Source organism: Pholis gunnellus, assembly GCF_910591455.1.
Source record: "Pholis gunnellus genome assembly, chromosome: 21".
Lineage (NCBI taxonomy): Eukaryota > Metazoa > Chordata > Actinopteri > Perciformes > Pholidae > Pholis > Pholis gunnellus.
This window is the reverse complement of record NC_136548.1, coordinates 4,577,126-4,597,750: the sequence shown is the minus strand read 5'-3', so window position 1 is coordinate 4,597,750 and position 20,625 is coordinate 4,577,126. Positions and strand designations below refer to the sequence as shown.

The following is a 20,625-nucleotide window of genomic DNA, read 5'->3' as shown; positions in this document are numbered from 1 at the left end:
GGATCTAAATCCACTCAACCGTAAGCTTGTCCGTCTCAAAGTCTGACCTCCGACCTCTAACGTTAATTGTGTCAGTCGTACTTAGTGACGGGATTCTAGCTCTTGAGGACATTCAGCCTGTTTGGTTGAAATTACACAACTCCTCCTGTAATGGACCGTGTTGTGGTATACAACAGTGTCAATCCAGGTAACAGGAATTACTTATTAAAAAAACGATTGCGTTTTAATGTAGATAAATAACTAAACTAATGTGCGGTACAGAAACACCTATTTCCCACACGTAATACAGCAGTACAGTCTTTCGACCTGTAGCCTTGAGTGTGTGTCTCTGTTGTGTGTGTGTGTCCCAGCAGGATGGGTACATTTGTGACCCTGGCAGAAGTGCTGGAGGGCCGGGGTTCCAATCTGGATGAGGATGAGGTCTGGTGTCTGCTGCTCGCCACCACTGAGGCCTTACTGGCCATTTCCAAAAAAGGTAACCGCTCATGCAGTTCCCATTTCCTCCAAAAATCCACCTGTCTCAGTGCACAGCGGCTCTATTCTCAGGCAGCATTCAAGAGCATACAAACAGTCTGAGGTTGAAACACTGCGAAACAGCACAACAGAAAGACAGCGAAACCCTAACAGTTAGTAAATGTCACCAGTTTGTGCCGTGCTTTCTGTTCAGGTTCGGGCAACATGTGCAGCGTGCTGAGCCCAGGCTCGGTGCTGCTGTCAGCCAACGGGAGTCTGGCCTTCAAGAGCTGTGCCCGATACGAAGACGTGGCCTCCTTCACAGCTCCTGAGGTCCAGCAGGGTCAGGCTGCCTCCACCAGGACTGCAGCCGAAAAGGTTTGCATGATAAATCTGAGGGGGCATCACATTTATTTATGGGATAGGGAAGGATCCAAAACTTGCAATCTTTTTCTTTAAATGTCACTGCTGAGACACGTGGAAAAAATGCTTTGTCTTAGGACACAAGTTAAAAAGTTTGAGCACCAGACCATCATGAAATAGGAAGAAATCCGTATAACTTGTTATTTTTATTTAGTCGACAGTATCATTGAATTGGAGTAATATCCCATGTATACTGATTTTTAATTGTCCGAAATTGACGTCTGCATCCTTTCCTTGTTCCTGCTCTCCTCAGATGGTTGTGTACTCACTGGGGATGACTCTTTATTGGTGTGTCGATTATCATCTACCTCAAAACCAGGTACACTTTTCCTCCCTCTTTTATCTCTCGCTCCAACTCGTTTCTCACATCGTTCTCAGCGCTCGCGTTATCAGCCATTTTGCTGTCGCTTGTTTCCTCCCAGCCGGTCCAGCTGAGTGCAGAGCTGGAGGGTTTGCTGCTCAGCATGTGCGAGGACATGGTGGTCAGGCGGACCGACCTGCTGGCGGTGCTGGAGACCTGCGAGCTCCACCACAGGGCCTTGATGCTGCCTCCTGCCGATCGGCTCGTCAGGCAGCTGGTGGAGGATGTCTACAGAAACTCGGTTAGTGGGCGGATGAGTGGATGGTGTTGGCTTGGTTTCAGCTCCTTAGGGGAGGAGGAGGTCATGTTTGTTTTTGAGGTTTTATTTTGTAGGTGTTTTTTTTTTGTTTTGTTGAGCCTACTGATTGCACCAACCCTGTGCTTGTTTCCTTGACCTGGACAGTGATGTCTTTTGCAGGTTGATCACGTGTCCATGGCTGAAAATGGATCCCGGCTAACAGACCGCAGTCAAATGATCAGGGACAGATTACACAGTAAGAAACCGATCCCGTCTGTCAGATTTAAAGTCTAACTGAAATGAAATTGCTTTTCTGTCGTCTGCAGCGTTCACATATCTGCTCTGTAAACCACTTCTCCTTTGTTCTTCTTTGAGAAAGAAATCAGAAACCAAAGAGGAGAATACTACCCACCTTAACTTGATCCTGATAAAGTCTCCTTCTTATATAACTTAGAAAACATGAACACACGACTTTTGTCCTGCACCTTAGGTTTTTGAACGACAAAAAGTGGATGACTGAATGTGATTTCACATTAAAGCAATGGTTCAGCATTTTAGGAAATATGCTTAGATTCACTATTATTGCAGAGTTAGATGAGAAGATTGATACCAATCTCAGACGGAAGGTTGTAACAATCTCCTCATCTGACTCTAAAATGTACCATCTGAATTGTGAAAGCCATGATATTGGTATGTGGACAAAATGCAAGTACTGCATACCAATTTGTTTTTCAGGAAACTCTTTTAGTAACTCAACATGGATGCTGAACAAGAAGATGTCTAGAACATTCTCCGGAGCATCTTATCCATGCGAGCCATCAGGGTATGAAGCATTACACACATTATAACAGAGGTTTTTCTTTTTGCAAATAGGACATTGTCATTGTCCCATTTACAGGTTTAAGGCACAGTAAGAAAACACAGTATAAACATATGGTGTTTACCTCAAAACCAACCAAATTCAAGTTTGACATGTTGCTGCAATGCTAAAAAGCAATATGAAAAAAGTAAAAAGACAGTGCTGGGAGGATGAAACCCCCGGAGGAGAAGGAAAAGAAATGTGTGTGATGTTTGAGCCATTGTGTTCTGAGTGACAGATCTCGACTCTGATCAGACTGACAATGGAAAACTCATTTTTCCCAGGATTCCCTCGGGAAGCCAACACAGGGAGAGTTACGGCTGCTGGCAGCGGCTGAACCGCAACCCCTGCAGTCCGTACATGGATGGTGGTCACAGATCCATCTCAAGATCCCTCGCACGGTTCGGATCCATGATGAGTCTCAACCACAAGAAAGTGAAGGTGAGCCGGGTTATCATATCATGTTACAATAGTAGTAATAACATAATATCTCATCACATGTTTCATCAAAACCTTGTTTTTTATATGATTCGTCCTCTGTTGCAGGACATGGGTCCTGAGTTTATTAGAATGTTAGATGAGCCGCTGGTTGTCTTGGAGCTGCCTGGATCCATTTTGGTGAGTTCTGAGAAAACAGAGTCGCCGTTGAGAGTTTGGAGAGATTGACAGTGGTTTGACGGGGGCATCTGCATGGATCATTTCTTTTTAAAGTCTTAATTCTGAAATAAATAATTTTCTCCCTTTTGTAGTCAAAGAAAGGGAAATCTCCAACCACTCAGAGGGAGCTGAGTGTGTTGATGCCAAACGGCCAGAGCATCCTGGTGAAGTGTGAGGTGAAATCCAGAGGAGGGGACGTCTTTGACATGATTGTGGCTCACTCCAACATGGTGGAACATTTCTACTTTGGCCTTGCTTATATTGACGGTAAAGAGGTTTGAGTGGATGGATGAGTGAGGGAGTCTTTCTGAAGGGCTCTGTTTTTGTCTGATTGTAGCATGTTTGTAACGGTTTATCTGAACACTTGATACGTTACATCCTGTTTGGAAAACATGCCCGTTGTCTGTGGTGTAGTTAGATTAGAAGTTATACAATATTTCTGTCAATTAATACTTTTTGTTCTTTTCTCTTTTTTTCTGGTCAGAGAATGAGTTTTTCTTTGTGGACAATGACACCAAGATTTCCAAAGTCGCTCCAGATAGCTGGAAGAAAGTGCCTACAACCACCTTTGTCCTTTTTTTCAGGGTGAAATTTTTTGTCAATGACATTTCTCTTTTGTAAGTATTGCTCTTTCTTGCGTTACTAGAAAGAAAAAGCTACAAAAATGTGTCTCGTAAAGCCGAATCCTTTAAATGTGTGCGGCCTTCTCTATCAGGCACAAGCAGACCTGCCACCAGTATTACCTCCAGCTCCGGAGAGACCTTTTGGAGGACCGGCTGTCCTGCCATGAGGAGACAGCTCTGTACCTGGGAGCCCTGGCCCTGCAGACGGAGTGCGGGGACTGCATGCCGGAGGTTGTGCACCACGAATTTGAACAAAACATGTCAAATGAATCCAATAATAATTAATATTTAAAAGGTGCCACGAACTGAACAGCATTTTTAAACATTGACATATAATGTGAGTGTCTCCGCAATGGTGTGGTGTAATTACTGGAAAGCAATGATCAAGTTTCTCTCAATGAAAGGTTTTGATCCGTTGTGTGTAGGTGTACGGTAGAAACTACTACCGCCCCGACCAGTACGTGTCCAAGAGCGTGATGGAGAAACGCGCCTTGCCTCACATTCAGGGGGAGCTGCTACGACTTCACACCAACAACGCTCAGATGCTCACCGACGAATCCGAGCTCGAGTTCCTCAAGGTGGCCAAATAGTCAAATTTCATTTTGGAAATTCACATCTAGTGATACAACTATGAGTACCATTAATACCATATGAAGCACAGTTACCACTCTCTATTTGTCCCTGAAGGTGTGTCATCAGTTGCCTGAATATGGCGTTTTGTTCCACCACGTGGTTCGTGAGAAAAAGCCTTTAGAAGGAGAGATCATGCTGGGGATTTGTGCCAAAGGAGTCATCGTCTTCGAGGTTAAAGATGGCTGCCGATCTACCGGTCAGACTTTCTACTGGAGGGAGGCAGCAACCATCTCCTCTAGTGTGAGTGGAGCGATGGGGATTTGATTCCTCCTGCGATGTGAATTTTTGGAATAGAATTGCTGCCAAAAAAAGAAATGTGGTTGGTAGTGACATTCGTTATTAAACTGTGCGTGGTATTCCCTAAAAAACTTTCCTCCGTGTTCCTGCAGAGGCGTAAATTTGTGGTAGAGAGCCGCGTCAGCAAAAAGAAGCACATCTTTATCACAGAGCGATCGAAGATAGCCAAATATCTGTGTGACCTCTGTTCAGCCCAACACAAGTTCAACAATGAGATGGTTTCCCGCCAGCTCAGCCACAGCCTGGTCTCAGGTCAGTTTGCTGCGCCGTGACTATTGCCAAAACCAGCCTTTTGAGTTGTCGAACTCGCCGAGTGTTGTCGCCATTTTTCTGCGGACCTCAGAAGACATCGCTGGAAAGACTAACTAACCCTTCCATGTTTCTTTTCTTTACCTCCAGAGGAGAACATCGTGCAGTACGCTGCACTGTGTCGCTCTCAGAGCAGCCGGCTCAAGTCCTTCTCCTGTTCGGAGACGCCACAGGATGACAGCGGACTGACCACGCCTCAGGACGGGTCCCTGAACAAGCTGTGTGATGACGTCGCAGCCAGGATCGAGGCGCGCATTAAACAGCAGCTCCTCAGTGAGCCGAGGTACTTAGTTATCTAGCAGCTCATGCTAATTTCAGTTCTTCTTCTGCTTATTCCAAAATTACTTCGGCAGCACAAAAAAAAAAGAAAAAAAAGCGCTTCCTGTTCTCAGAGGACAGAATTTCGTAATGACTCCATCACTATAAGCACATTGGTTTTCTGTGTTTCTTCTGTAGCACCTGCTCCAGCAGTCAGCGCAGCAGCACTGGTATGCGTTCCCCTGCCTGTTCTCAGAGGAGCGGATCCGAAGCTCCCTCCGGCTCCCCAGCAGCCAGAGGTACGGCCGAGCACACTGCTGGTTGTCTCTACCTGACAGTCTGCGAACACGATCAACAACGTCAATTCAACTTCTTCTTTACGTGCTACTCTGCTGTGTGCCTTACAGAAACCCCAACGAAACTAGGGCCGTCGTCGGAGAGAGAGGTCATATGTCTTTACTTAAAGAAAGACCCAAAGCTTGGCCTGGGTAAGCTGATCACACAACAGAGAAGATTGATGTGACCCCCCCCTGGATCAGTTTGTTAGGATGTTGATGTAACTGTATGGAATAGTCCACCACTAGTGGCGGACCCAGTTTGTTTTGTTCACCCGCGACTAGCGTCTATCCATCCCATGAACAACGCAAAAAGTTGTCCGCTTCTACACCACGGACACGGATATTTCAGAGCCCATAGATCCTAACTTGCAAAATCCTCAGTCATATAAAGGCTCAATGAGTTAGATCATGTAAACACTCTGACAGTAATTATGTAAAGTGATAAAATGCGTCCAAATCGTACAGAAAAGCCGGTGGAGGGTTCTCTCTCTCCTCTCAACATATCTGTGGTTTGTGTTCATGCAGGTATAGTGATAGTGGGAGAGGACACCGTGGGCCACTATGACTTGGGCATCTTTGTTGCTTCCATTGTGCCTGGTGGACCCGCCGATAAGGATGGACGCATCCAACCAGGTAGAGGATCACGTGGACATTTGTACCTCCTTAGCAACACTGTCTTCAATGAGTTACTGAGGTTCCATTTTTTCAGAGCTCTGCTTTTCCATTTAGAACTCAAACGTGTCTAATTCAGATGGTGGATACCTAATTTTGGTGCAGACCCCTCACATATGTTCAACTATCTGGGTGATGGGCATCTTTTGAAATCATCCGGCGTCGTCCTCTGTTTTTAAGGAAATGGATGCAGGGAAATGTGTAGCGGGGGAAAGTGCAAAGGAGGACGGAGAGGGGATGGGAGGTGTCTGTTTGATAAGGTCACAGGCCTTTGGGGGTCACACGTGGGTTCAGAGGCGGTGGAGAGGTCTTCAGACTCCACTGATACTGGACACCGGCACCATTTCACTGTGACCTTTGCCCGCAGGTGGTCGTCTGATCTCTCTGAACCACATCAGCATGGAGGGCGTCACCTTCAGCAAGGCAGCAGAGGTCATGCAGAGCAGCCCCGAGGAGGTGCAGCTCATAATCTCACAGGCAAAAGGTGCTCTGTGTGTGTGTGTGTAATGATACTGTGGATGTGACCCTTGCCCTCCTTTTGTTTGCGTGTAATGCTGGCGATTTAGTAATTGGCCTATTCCACTGATGCACCTGTTCTGAATTACCAACGTGAAAATGAGCATGATGTCCTTTCTCTTCTTTGTGCAGCATAGTGGCTTTTTTTGTGGTTTTAGCATGCCTCACTGGGTGTGTTGCGTCTATTGTTATATGCGATAATATGTAGAACATTTTAGTGTGTTTTTTTGAGAAATGTTATATCATCATCCCACTTGTTTGTCTTCGTGCAAAATGTCAGTCTTTGTTGACTCAGCTTGCTCGCAGGGGTGCAAACAAATTCCATCCTCCAGCTCTCATCATACTGCCCAGTTAAAGCCTCAGACCCTTGTGATGTGAAGCACACCATATTCCAAGTGTTCTCTCCATCTGTCAACTCTTTACATTACAAATGCCAAAACAGCATTTTGTTCCCCCCCCCCCCCCCACACACACACACAGCTTTTCGGTGCCATATTACAAAGGGGGACTGTGTAGAAAATCACCATTCTAAGAGTGTATTTTCCAAAATGACGACCGTTTCATTGAACACTTTCAGACAAAAAGCACTGAGAAGAATAGTTAGCACCTCTTACCATGTTTCAAAAACTTTAGTGTTTTGAGGTATACCATCAAATGACTCTGTTGTTGTTGTTATCCACAGTGGGCCTCAGTCCCAACTACGTGCGCTCTCCTGTGTTGCGGCATTACGAGTCTCAGACCACAATAATGACGGACGTCCGATCGGGGGACGACAGCTCAGATGAGATTGTTTCGACCATGATGACGCCGAAGACCGGCAACAGGCTTCACGTCCCCCGAGAAGGACGAGACCTCGGTGCACAGGTAGAATCATGGTGACAGTTTAGGTGTTTTTTGTGGCAGTGTCTTTATTTATAATCCTCAAAAAGGGTCATCGATTAATCTATACCCTATTAGACCCCATATAGGCAGAATTAATGTCAGGAATATGACTGACTGTATTTCCAACATAAGTCTTCATTTAGCGATGGTGATATTGTGCTTGTGACTGTAAATATCTGCCAATAATTTGTATGGATGCACGGATCAGTGGGTGTGTATGCAGTCGGACATACAGAGATACAGGACTGAAGTGTTGTTTCTGTCTGTGTTGGTTTCAGGACAACTGCTCTCTGTCCGTCCCTCTGAACTGTATGAGGCCTGAGGAGATCACCGTGGAGCTCAGAAAGATATCAGGAAGTCTGGGCATCAGCATCTCTGTAAGTTTATGAAACATGCGAATCGTAGAGAACTCACTCCGGTCTGAAATGTGTTATCCATGACATTGACAACATGTAAAGTAGTACCAACAAGAAGGCAGAACACACTTTCTGTTTTCTGTAAAAAAATATACTGTATATGTATATCAGAAAATGAGCAGCCTGTGAAATAAGTACAGCAACTCATCTCCAGCAGTGGGTCACAAATCTACTGTACTCTCTAAGTCTGATTGACATGTGACAACATTACAGAGGGAGAGAGGTTGGGCCATGTTACCTCACTCACACGGATCACCGCAGCATCATCAGTGTATCACAGATCTGTGTTTCATCATTAACCATTCAGGGTGGTGTCAACTCTAACCTTCCTAATGGAGGAATCTACATAAAAAGCCTCGTTCCGGAAGGGGCTGCTGAGAGAAACGGACGAGTACGTTCAGGTACAGCAGCTAAATGTCCACAAACTGCTTTATTAATGGTGTGTTGAATCATCATGTGATGTGAAGCTTACCCAGCGAGGCCATTTGTTGATTCCTGTGAATTTGATAGTGAGAAAGCCTTGAGCATCTAAAGCGCAGGATTATTGGAAGGGTAATATATGTTTCTTATGTAAAGCGTCCGTTATTCTTCCAGCTGACCAATGGAAACATTTGCAACTTACAGGCAATAATGAGTAACATATTACACATTACATTCAGATGAAATTGTAAATAGGAAAACAGTGAGAAAAACACTGTAGGGTACAAATTATGTAATGGTATCTTGATTGCGTGATTGAAGAATATACAGTTAAATAAGTAAATGTAACACATTCGATTTATTTTTAAGCATCTTCCCCAGAGCCATAACAGCTCCCAGAGAGCAAACAACACCGTGTCATTGAAATGAATCACTCATTAAGATTGGGAAATTTGGTGTGTACATTTTGGCATTTAGGTGATGATTTCAAGAGGTGAGGAGTAAATAATTAGGAGGAAGAGGAGAACAAATAATGAATCTGTTTGTTTATTTGTCTCAAACTTTCTCTGTTACAGGGGACAGACTGTTGGAGGTGGATGGGGTTAGCTTCCAGCGCTTCACCTACCGGCAGGCTGTGGAGCATCTGAGTAAAACTGGGGAGGTAAAGGAAGACATGTGACTCATGTTGTATTACGTCAGTGTGGGAATCCCATTAGAGACCAATGATTATCTATATACACCAGTGGCGGGCCGTGCATTTTATACCTGGGCCTTCTGTGCTGTCCTACTACAGTTGAACAGCTACGGTGCAGATACATGAATCCGTGCATGACGGACAATGCATAGTCAAATCAACGTAATTAACACAATGACAACAACAAAGTCATAAGAACCAGTCACATATATCCATATGACAACAAAGCATGACACATCAATCCAGCAACACTGCAGCGGATCCACGCATTCCACCACACAAGAGCACGAGCCATTCAAATACTATTCATAAAAACAACACGGTAGACAAATGAACAGTAGTAACGTTACTGCAGATGTAAACAAACAAACACAGTTTGTGACTTACCGAATGCTGTTCACTTAAAGACAAAGTCCATCCTCCTTTCTTTGTTGACAAAGAGTTTAATCCCAGTACATCGTTTCAGTTCCAGTAAGAAGTCCTTCTCGATTCATGGACGCCAGTGACAGTCGAGCCTCCCCAGTTATATTTCGCCGCCAGTTCGCAGCGGGGCCGGGATCCCACCTCCGCCATTGTGCCCGCGGGCGGACCACGGTTGTGGAGCTCCGTTTCCCTGCGAACATGTTCGTTGATCTGTAGATGCACTCGGGTTTCTCCAAAAGTTTTCAAAAGCACCGTAGTATCCTGCCGTGCTATGGCGTCCTCAGGTTAGCATAGCATAGCTCCAAACACCAAGATGCTCAGTTAAAATAAAACTCATTCCCAGCCATAACATGTGCGACGCTGTCAGCCAGGAACACCGTTCACAAAAATAAATAAACTACACCAAGCAAAACCCTAAACATTTTATAATTTCTTCCATATCTTTCAATTTGAACTCTTACTACTCCAACTAACTTCTGCCAGCTTCCTTAAATTTCACATTAGTCACGCGCTGGCCCACTGACCAACCACGGCGCACGTTAATGCTGACGTACTTAGCAGGCTACCTCGGTGCCACTAGCGCGTCAAAGAATATGCCCAACATGTCAAACTATAGATCTGATTGGTTGAAGACTATGACAATCAACAATATCGATCCCATATACTTTAATCTGCAAAGTCTACCTAGAGGACCTCGGGCCTCTCTTCTTACATAGAGAAATAGGGGCTGAATCTGATTGGATAAAAGCTCTCCTTAAAACAAGCTGTTCTGGAAGCAGAACAACAGAGGACGACAGGAGCTGTGCAATGAGAAAATAAGCTAATGGGAAAAATAATTATAATACATGTAGTGTATTTGTGAAAAATTATAAAATTATAAAATAGCTATAACTTTGTGATTCTGTTTAGGCCATCAGAGAAGGCTTAGCTGGCCCTGACAGCCCACCACTGATATACACTGATGATGATGATCATTATCTACAAGATGGATTGGCACCAAAGTTTATACACACATTTACGGCTGTGAGACGATGAATGCTTACGACTTTGATGACGGCGTGACTTTTCCTCTAGCGCCACCATGAAGATTACTTTTCATGGTTTTGAGTGAAATGTCTCAACAACTTGGTACGCGCATTCATGTCCCAACAGGATCAATTGTAATCATATTGGCTAGCCCTTCAGTTTCCTCTCTTCATCAGGTCCAAATTGTAATTGTCCAAAACTTTGGTTTCAGCTGTAATAGTTTTGTGGTAATTAGCAAGTGTTAGCATGCTAACATTATACCTTCTAATTAGAGCATTGTCATTGTAAGCCTGGACTTGCCCCTTCTGACAAGACCTCTGGTTTAGCTGACTCACCCCTCACAATCGACATATTTGCATCAAGCCCATTTTGTACTTTGCCACATGGATACTTTCTTTTTTAGAATCGGCTCCTGAGACGGGGCACAAAGCTGTTGCAAGTGATTCTCTTTCCCTCTCCTCTTCTCTAGCTGGTCACCTTGGTTTTGGAGAGGGTGTTGACACACGTACCCAGGGTTTCTTTTGGCGAAGATACCATCAGCGTTGTATCCAATCAGAGCACCAGCCCAGCCACCAGCCCGCTGAGGATCAACAGCTGCTCTTCCGTCTGTACTGCTCCAAACGTGAGCTTTGACCGGCCCAGGGACTACAGCTTCGTCACTGAAGGTAGGGGAACTCAGTTTAGATTTAAAACAATGGACTTTGAACTTATGTGCGCAATAGGTGCCTCAACAAACTACGAAAGCCCGAGATCTCTTTCTGGGAGTTAGTGAGAAATATTTGGTGAGAGCATTTGGGCTCTTGCCAACTTCCCATTATGAATGCAATTTTGCCAATAGATCGATCTGCAGGTCCCCCAGTTCCTTCAAAAAATCTTACACTACTGAGGAAGAGCCTGCGTGAGAAAGCCTGTTGACTCTAAGCTGTTTTGTGCTTTAATAGCCAACCACGCTAGTCTGGCTGCTTGAAGGTGAACCTTCACACACTTCCTTCTCTTCATCCTGATCTTCCTTACTGACCTCCCCCTTCTTATCCCCCGGGCCTCCTTTATCCTTCGGCCTGTCCTCCTATATCTGTCACATGCATCCTCTTTCCTCTCACATAGGCAGGCAGATCACACGTGTTGACATAATACAGAGTAATTATATTGTCTTAGCACACCACACAAGACGTGTGAGGCCAAGAAGGCCAACGTCTGATGTCACCTAAACCATCACAATGTCAATCCTAACCATTTCGGTTGTTGTGTTGTTGCTCACTAACTAATTTATGTATCTGTTACTGAAAAATATATTGGAATAAAAAAAAATTATTTATCAATAATAAATTGATTTTACTGTTGCCTTTCATCATGTCTATAGAAGGATGAAGGGGGCATGCAAGTAAATATTTCTTTATCCTGAATGTGATTTTATTTTTGAATTTCTTGATGTAACAAGCTTTGATTTGACAAATTAATTATTCCGTGATGAAGAGAATCTGTTTTGGCTATATCTTGAGTTGACCCACTTTTTTGGCTAACCAATCTTTGTCTCTTATGTGATGAAAAAAAAACCCTCCCATACAGGCCAACTACTGCAAAAAGGGAGATTAAAGGAATAGAACGACATTTTGGGAAATACGTTTATTCAAGTTCTTTTTGACAGTTAATTGAAAAGATCAATTCTACTTTTATATCTCTCTGATAAATATACGACTACAACCAGCAGCTAGTTAGCTTAGCTTAGCACAAAGACTTGAAATGGGGGAGACAGCTAGCCTGGCTGTGTCAAAAGATAACAAAATCTGCTCACCAACACCTCTAAAACTCACTTATTACATTACATCTCATTTGTTTAATCCACACAAAAACCAAAAGGTTGCAGTTTTGCGGGTTTTATTGGTTGGCTGATATTCTTTACTTTAGACCCGGGCTAGCTATCGCCTGTCTTTAAGCCAACCTGCTACTGGCTATACCTTAAATTTACTAGATAAATATGTGGGAGGCGGTGGTGGGCCGTCAGGGCCAGCAAGGCCTTTTCTGCTGGCCTAAACAGAATCACAAAGTTATAGCTATTTTATAATTTAATATCTTTTCTTAAATACACTACATGTATTATAATTTATAAACATATTTTTCCCATTATCTTATTTTCTCATTGCACAGCTACTGTCTTCCTCAGTTGCTCTGCTTCCAGTGCAGCTTGTTTTAAGTAGAGCTTTTATCCAATCAGATTTCACCTCTGTGTCTCTAGGTAGAAGAGAGGCCCGAGGCCTGCAGACTCACCAGTGCCTCCATGTGCAGTTTAAATGAATGGGGACGATATTGTTGATTGTCATAGTCTTCAACCAATCAGATATTTAGTTTGACATGTTGGGCGTATTCTTTGACGTGCCAGAGCTTCTAGCTGGCCTACAAGTACGTCAGCATTAACGGGCAGCTCAGTTTTCAGGTGCAGCTCTGCAGTGAGGTGCAGCGTGTGCTGTGATTGGTCAGTGGGCAATTGGAAAACAAAACTTAAGCAGAGGCTTAGTCGGAGTAGTAAGAGTTTAAATTGAAAGATATGGAAGAAATTATGAAATTTCTTGTATTTTGCTTGGTGTAGATTTTAATATTTTTTACCTAGCTTTGTTTTTTTAACACTCAATGGCTGAATAAGGAGGAGAAACGGATTTGAGAGTTGGGATTTAACCGTGGGATTAAACTCTTTGTCAACAAAGAAAGGAGGATGGACTTTGTCTTTAAGTGAACAGCATTTGGTAAGTCAACTGTGTTTGTTTTTTTACATCTAATATCTGAATGGCCCTCGAGGGTGTAGCAGAATGCGTGTTGCTGCAGGTCTGCTGGATTTGTTGCTTTGTTGTCATATGAATATATGTGACTGGTTCTTGTGAGTTTGTTGTTGTCATTGTGTTGATTATATAGATTTGGACTGTATGCATTGTCCGTTAATTACAAAGCATACTGTCATGCGCAGAGTTGTTGTTTTTTAAGCTAGTTTAGCGTAGCCTCCCAGAAGTGCGGGGTCTAAGATGTTTTTTGTTATTGTTCCGGGTTCAGAGGTCACACAGTCCGTTGTCTCCTACATGAGCGCAGTCCACCAAAAACATTATATTTCCCACAATTTAAACTTCTGAATTTTCTAAATGCACTAGTATTATTCAAATGTATTGTTCGGTTCATCAGCCTCGTGCCGAACGGTTTAATATGAATACGTCTATTGTTACAAACAAATAACCGTAGCTGTGGCGCCATCATGAGGTTATTAGGTGGTGTTTGAGCTGCAGGACAAAAAAAAGAAAATAATGGCATAGCATACTGCCTTAAAGCTACTTTACAGACAACTTGAGTCTGCTGAAATGTCCTTCTCATGGACGACATGGCAGTGTAAGCCATCAGTGCTCTGCTCTCTCTCTTTAGCTTCGTCATGCCTGCTGCTGGATTGCTCTCCCCAACACAAAGCTGTTAACTGCTGCACTCACTTGCGACCAGTGCTGCTGTTGTTCATAAGTGTTCCACAAGACCCACCTACCACCATGTAGTCTCACCTGTAGCCTCCATTTCCCTGTGAAAAGTTAATATCGTTAATATCTTCCCACTCCCAGTTTTGGAGCATCTTTGTGGGATGGGACATGGTCTGAGAATAGGCACTGAATATCAATTTTGCTTGTATTTTGGCATTTTATTTTGATTTAAAGTTTAAATCGCGGGAAAATTTATTAAAATAAATATCATCTAATCAGCTTTTCTTCTTTCAATACCTCCACCTCTCCCTTCCACCTCCTCTTTCCTGTTTCCTTAAACTCCTGACCTCCATATGCCTACACTGTTTGCCCTCCTCATTATCCTATTACTGCCTCCGTCCTCCCAACCCCAAACTATCAGACAACACCCAGGAAGTGAAGCTGACTAAGAGCGCCAACGGCCTGGGCTTCAGCTTCCTAATGTGCGAGCTGGATCCGCCCACTCTGGACTTTAGCAGCCTGGTCCGGATAAAGCAGCTTTTCCCCGGCCAGCCAGCCCATCAGAGCGGCAGGATCCAGGAGGGAGACGTCCTGTTGGCAATCAATGGCCAGTCACTCAAGGAGCTGTCCTATTCAGTATGTGCAGATTTGCAATGACGTCTATTCGTTTGTCTTTATTAATCTCATTAGTAATCATTGATTTGTTTTTAAGTAATGGACTTTTCTTAAATGTACTTGTTATTATTTGCACGATGGTGTATCAGTTTGACACATGACTGTAAAAGAGTTCAACTGAGTCGCCCATTGTATCAAATTAGATATTGTTGTCCCTCTCTAATATGACAGACATGATGCTGTTGCGGTATATGATTATATGTAATTATTGCAGAATACATAAGTACATTCATGGAGATATATGATTTATACTTTTATCAACTATTGTGTGTTGTTTTGCTCTCATGATGGTTTAAATCTTGTTTTGAGCAGAATCTGAACATTGAGGAAATACTGAATTGTTTTGCTATCACTAGGAATGGAAATGGTGTGTTTACTCAAGTACTGTACTTAAGTAGAAATCTGAGGTACCTGTACATTTACATGAGTATTTCCATTTTATTCTATTTCATACTTCTATGTCTCAGAGGCAAATACTTTTTACTCCACTACATTTGTCGGACGCCTTTAGTTTCCTTTCAGATTGGAATTTTTGATTCCCCTCCTTTCCAGTGAAAACCATGTATCTCCAGATTTTGGGATTTTGAATATGATTATTTTTCTGATCAACTGAAGGAGGATGTGTTGATAGAATTCTTATACTTCTTCAGCTATGTAAACTGTTTAAGAACTCTCTTGGATAAGCTGGAAAATGCATCATCACAAAGCTGAAAACAGGGCTGTTTTCTGAGGCCATGAAAGGTTGACTTTTAAGAAATACGAGGTCTGTCTAACAAGACAGCAATGTTATACTGGTCTTATAGACTACGATGAATTATATACAGTATGCAAAGTAGTTAATATTAGCACAACCTTAAACATCTACAACAATAAAATGTTGCTTTTAATGCAGAAGTAATATTAATCCAGAGGCATCATACATAATAGTAAAACACTGACCGGGACCGTTGAACTGCTCAATGCCTTCTTTTACTTTGAATCATTTCGGTTACATAGTGCTGAATATACGAACATACTTTTACTTAATTAGGGTTTTAAATGCGGGACTTGTAGTTGTTATGAAGCATTTTCAAAGAGTGGCATTGCTGTTAAAAGTTCTCTCTTCTGTCTATAGAAGGTGCTAAAGCTGTTCAAGACTTCACCGCTTGAGGTTCAACTGACTCTCAGTCGGCCTGCTCCAGGTACACACACACACACACGCACACACACAAACATGCACATATACACGTTGGCACCATGGGCGGATTATAAGATAATGGGCTTTTGGACACAGACACACAAAAAGCCCCACCACTTTTCCTACACAATTAGGACACAATTACTTTTTAGTAGTTCAGCCTCTTTTTGTTGTTGTTTTGTGTCTCTTTGTGGTTGCTTTGCTCCTTTTTTTAGTTGTTGTGAGTCTCTTTAGTTATTGTCTGTCTCTTTCTGGTCATTTTGTGTCTCTTTGTAATTGTTTGGGTATTTTGTAGTTATTTTCTTCCAGTGATTTTTGTAGTTATCAATGGTTGTTTGGCCCCTTTTTGTAGCCGTTGTGAGTCTCTTTAGTCTCTCTTTGTGGTCATTCTGGTCCCTTTGAAGTTGCTTTGTGTCTCTTTGAGGTCATTTGATGTCTCTTGGTAGTTATTTTGCTCATGTTTGTCTCCTCATAGTCTCCTTGTGTCTTTTTGTGGTTGTTTTTTTGTTTCTTTTTCTTTTGAGTCTCTTTGAGTGACATTTTGGAGGTGAAGGCTAAGTGTGCCCCTCACACATTGGGCTGTTGGACATGTGCCTGGTCAGCCTGTACATGTAATGTATCCACTGGTTAACACACCACAGATTTTCCTCACCCATTTGTCTGTTTTCTGTAGGGATCCTTCCTTCCATCGATCAGTTTACTGACACATGAGTGATGTCACGGTGTCATACAGCACCAGCATCCAGGGATGTGCAGAAGCAACACTGTGCTTCCTGTTCAATCAGGAAGTGGTGATGGAGACCGAGGAAAGAGTGAACGATACGTGTGTTTGGATCAGTGCATTAAACTGATCTTATCAATGGACTCGGACGCTGCTGAAAGGTCAGTGATGTTCCGCAGTGTGACACGACGCGATGTGATTTGACACATATTTGTCATATTGTATCGTATTTTCACCTCTTGTGATTGTCACAAAGACTCTGGTTAGTCTGTCTCAGTGTGACATGACGGAACATGACACGGTGCTTCACCGCTACATGTCGGATCTGAATCAGTGCTTGCTGTTGGCTTTGTCTTGAGCTTCTGACTAACAGTGAGGTTTCGTTTTCTCTGTTTTCCAGGTGTGCTGAAGAAACACTGACGTAGCAGGAGAGCGGAGAGTTTTTGAGGCCTTATGTGAATGGATTTACGGAAGCAATAGTTAAATAACAATGTGAGTAACTGGATAATTGGGGAGCCTGATGACATTATTAGGATTGTTAAATATGTGCATGTTTATTACCAGTGAAGTTGGTATTTTGGGTCATAATGGCAAAATGTTTCCTGGAGATACCTATAGTGGGAACTACCACAGAGGAGGTTTTGAGTACTTTGCCAGTTTATTTGTCAGTTATATCCAAACACAAGCATTTTTGATCTTACATGCGACATTTCAGGTCAAATAACCTCTGCTCATAACTGTGGTTTGATCCATAATTTCATGCTGTAAAAGCAACCTAAATCTGTTTTTACCAGTTCATCTCTAAACCAGAAGGTGGCAGCATAGTGCTAAAGATGACAACATTTGCATTGTTTGTATGGCAAACGGCAATCACCAGTGCATTATTAGTATAACATTGAATTCATTGTAAACGTATTGATTATATATAGTAAATGAAACAAAGTAAGTAAATGATATTTAGCCGGATTTTTATTAAGATTCTCAAACACTAACAAAAGTAATAAAACTTTCAAACTGTATGGTGAAGAATAACGTATGATTTTTCTACCACTGTGTTGAGTACATGTCTGCAATATTAATGATTAAAATAAAAAGCCACAACAATAAAAGCCTCTAATGCCAAAATATTAAGATCAGAGCTTCTCAATTAACAGCATTTCTTGGAAACAAAGGTGTGACTTTATTTTTCCTCCTTCATAGGAAGTCCAGAAGGGGCATTTTGTTGACACTAAAGAAGAAGAAGACAACTAAAACCGATTGTAAAATAATTGTTGGTATAAATGTTATGGAAAATATGTTGCATCTTGAACTGACCTGTGAATCTTTCCTCCACCATTAAAAAGGAATTCACTTTTCTGTGTGTTGGCAACTTCCTCTGCTTTTGAGTCTCCTCGAGTTCATTAAGGCTCACATTATTATGGGTTCAGGTTTACCATGAACACAAACCCTCTTTTCCCACGAAAACAAAAGCCCTTAAACTGAGTCTGACCTGAATATGGATGATCCACCAACAACACAACTCATTTAGTATCTGGACGAACAGGGCAGTACACACACACACACACACACACACACTCACCTCCCTGGGTGAGGAGCCAGTAATGGCCCCTCGTAAATAAGGGTTCCTATATTTCGGTGAAACCCAGTAGTGCATCTGGATCCCATCAGAGCTCGTGTTCCCTTTGCAAATGATCCCAAATGTTTCTAATTATGCCAGTGGAGTCGGCACGAGGCTGTGTGAGCGCTTGTGTGTGTGTGTGTGTGAGTGTGTGTTTTTTGGTGTGTGCGTAATCGCCCTGACGGACACGCACACCCATACACTGGCCTCTGTTTATTCATGAACAGGGTAACGGAGATGGACAGCGCGGTCTTGACCTCTGCAGCCTCTGCTTAGGTCACTGCACGTGGCGATGACTGATGAGTGAAAGATGGGGTGGAGGTGGATTTTCTCCACCGGTCTCGTCTGCTGACATCGCCGTCTTCCTGTTGTGCTCAAGTGATTTCCCACCAAAGAGGGGCTGAGTGGTGCGAAAAAAATGTATCATGCACCCATATGTTGAGTATCTACAGTGAGAGAAGCGTTATTGGTCTAATCCACAGTAAGAAATACCTTCAAATCATTTGCATTCATGCTACTTACGACTTGTAAGCCAAGCGTTCAGTATGCAAGACCTGCATCATGTTTAATACATGTTCGTTGTTTGACTCGAAGGGTGCGGATGACCCGTTTCGTCGTGCATTTAGCATACAAGCCGGGATTGTTCGCACTCGCATTGTGTTGTTACAACCTCGTGGGTGCGTGACTGCACACACCAGGGAACATTTTATTAAGTGCTAACAGAGTATTATGAACTTTTTCTCTGGTACTTCCCCATATATTAATTTGCTGGAATCGAGCCACCTTTAACTAAGCCATGTGTTGTGTTGTACTGCAAAAACAAAAAGCATGATTTTTTTTTTTGAAAGAGAGGAGAGCACCACCCATTTGCTGGTTGGCCTTTTGTTGTTAGCTACGCCAGGAAGATCATGCGATCAGTCGCTATGTGTGCACCTCTGTGTCCGTCCAACAGCTCATCACGCATTGTGCTCTCTCATTTGTGGTGACTTGCACTTTCTCAAAGCACCGTTTATTGCCTGTTCTATACTGCCATACTGCCAAACTCCACAGTTCCACTCAGCCCATCAGGGCATCTTTCTGCTAATTGTTTTGGTTGGCCAGCAACTTTACAGTATGGGTTCAGTACGGAATTTAGATCACTGCAAAGGTTACAGTTCTTCGCGAGGCCGACAGTACACAAAAAATGGCTGCCGCTCCGTCCATCCTGCTATGTTGATTTGAATGGCTGTGTCAGTCTATCCAACTCCAGTCAGAGTCGGTGGTGGGGGAAAGTGGAGCATCAGCAGCTCAAGAGCAGAGTAGTATGGTGGAGTATAAAACAGATCAACGAGGAAAGTGAATATTGAACTGGCCAGAAACATGACTCCAAACGAATACTGGATGTTTAAATAGGCAACCGATTGCTAACATGTTAACCCTATCGACTATATAAGGTAACAATTTGCCAGATTAAAAAAAAAAAAATCCATCATACTGTTTAAAGATAAACCTAACTGTGTCTTACTCAAGATCATCTGTGCGTTCAGAACAATGTAACAACCTTAGACTCCAGTCCGCCCTTAAACTCACAGACAGTTATGAAGAGTCACAGACTGGGTGTGACAATCTCCCTGTGCTGTGCTGTGCTGTGCATTGTACACATTTACAAAGAACAGCATTATACAGTAACTGGAACTCAAACGAGAGGTCTGGTCTGACCTCGTCCTTACCTCGAGGTAAGCAAGGAGAATGTGACATATGAGAATCTGGCTCTTAAAACCATAAACATTGCCCATTGTTTCATACTGCGTCTCCAACACGAGTGCAGATAAACATCTCTGCTCCTGAGTCACATGCTAACGCTCCATGACCCCTAAAGTAACCTGAAAAACACCACCCAGACAAATGGGCACGGCGACGCAGTTTGGCAGGCCTCAAAGACTCTCTCTCCGCATTACAAGGCATTGTGAGCGATTCACATTTTCCACTGCAGCCACCGTGACGCACGGCCGTGTCCAGAGGCAGCAATGGATGCTGGGTGATTGCATGTGTTGGGCTGTTTTGCCTCCGTCTTTTGATGTCACCTCTTGCTCAGCAATTTCCCCAATTAAATTTGATTGTGCTAATGTGCTAAGTGGACTGCCACGATTAAAGGTAAGCCGTGTTGTTTTTGAGAAGGTCCTCAAATCCATCACCATGGCTGCGACGCCAAGCACCCAGCGGGCACCAACTCTGGGGTTGGAAAAAGTTTAAAACGTGAAGGGGAAATCGTCAAATGTGACTTATTACTGGCAAGTGGGGAAGGATATCCTAATTATAATTATATCCTGACCAAGATGGTCGATATTTAAAAATGAAAACAATGATAATTGCACATTTTAATGGAGCAGTCAGGCAAAGAATTCCACCTTTTTGGGGTAGACAAGACGAAAAAGGAGACTGAAAAGGTAATTGAGGGGACGTCGGTGAAAAGGAGTCCAAAGCGAGCTCAATCCGTCGAATAGATGAATAGAC

The 20,625-nt window shown here is 43.1% G+C and overlaps 1 protein-coding gene across 1 annotated transcript; it reads left to right on the top strand.

Moving 5' to 3' along the window:
- Window positions 1-354: 354 nt before the first annotated feature.
- Window positions 355-16,504, top strand: frmpd2 (FERM and PDZ domain containing 2; the record flags this gene model as incomplete). Its single annotated transcript, XM_079182864.1, has 27 exons — window positions 355-475; window positions 668-831; window positions 1,130-1,195; window positions 1,299-1,478; window positions 1,656-1,731; window positions 2,211-2,298; window positions 2,619-2,775; window positions 2,881-2,952; window positions 3,084-3,258; window positions 3,476-3,608; window positions 3,707-3,845; window positions 4,040-4,192; window positions 4,302-4,487; window positions 4,637-4,796; window positions 4,944-5,136; window positions 5,310-5,410; window positions 5,519-5,599; window positions 5,975-6,082; window positions 6,489-6,605; window positions 7,320-7,501; window positions 7,798-7,896; window positions 8,243-8,336; window positions 8,931-9,016; window positions 10,968-11,163; window positions 14,363-14,577; window positions 15,731-15,797; window positions 16,467-16,504. 27 exons carry the CDS (start codon window positions 355-357, stop codon window positions 16,502-16,504), a joined length of 3,447 nt encoding a protein of 1,148 aa, XP_079038990.1.
- Window positions 16,505-20,625: the final 4,121 nt, after the last annotated feature.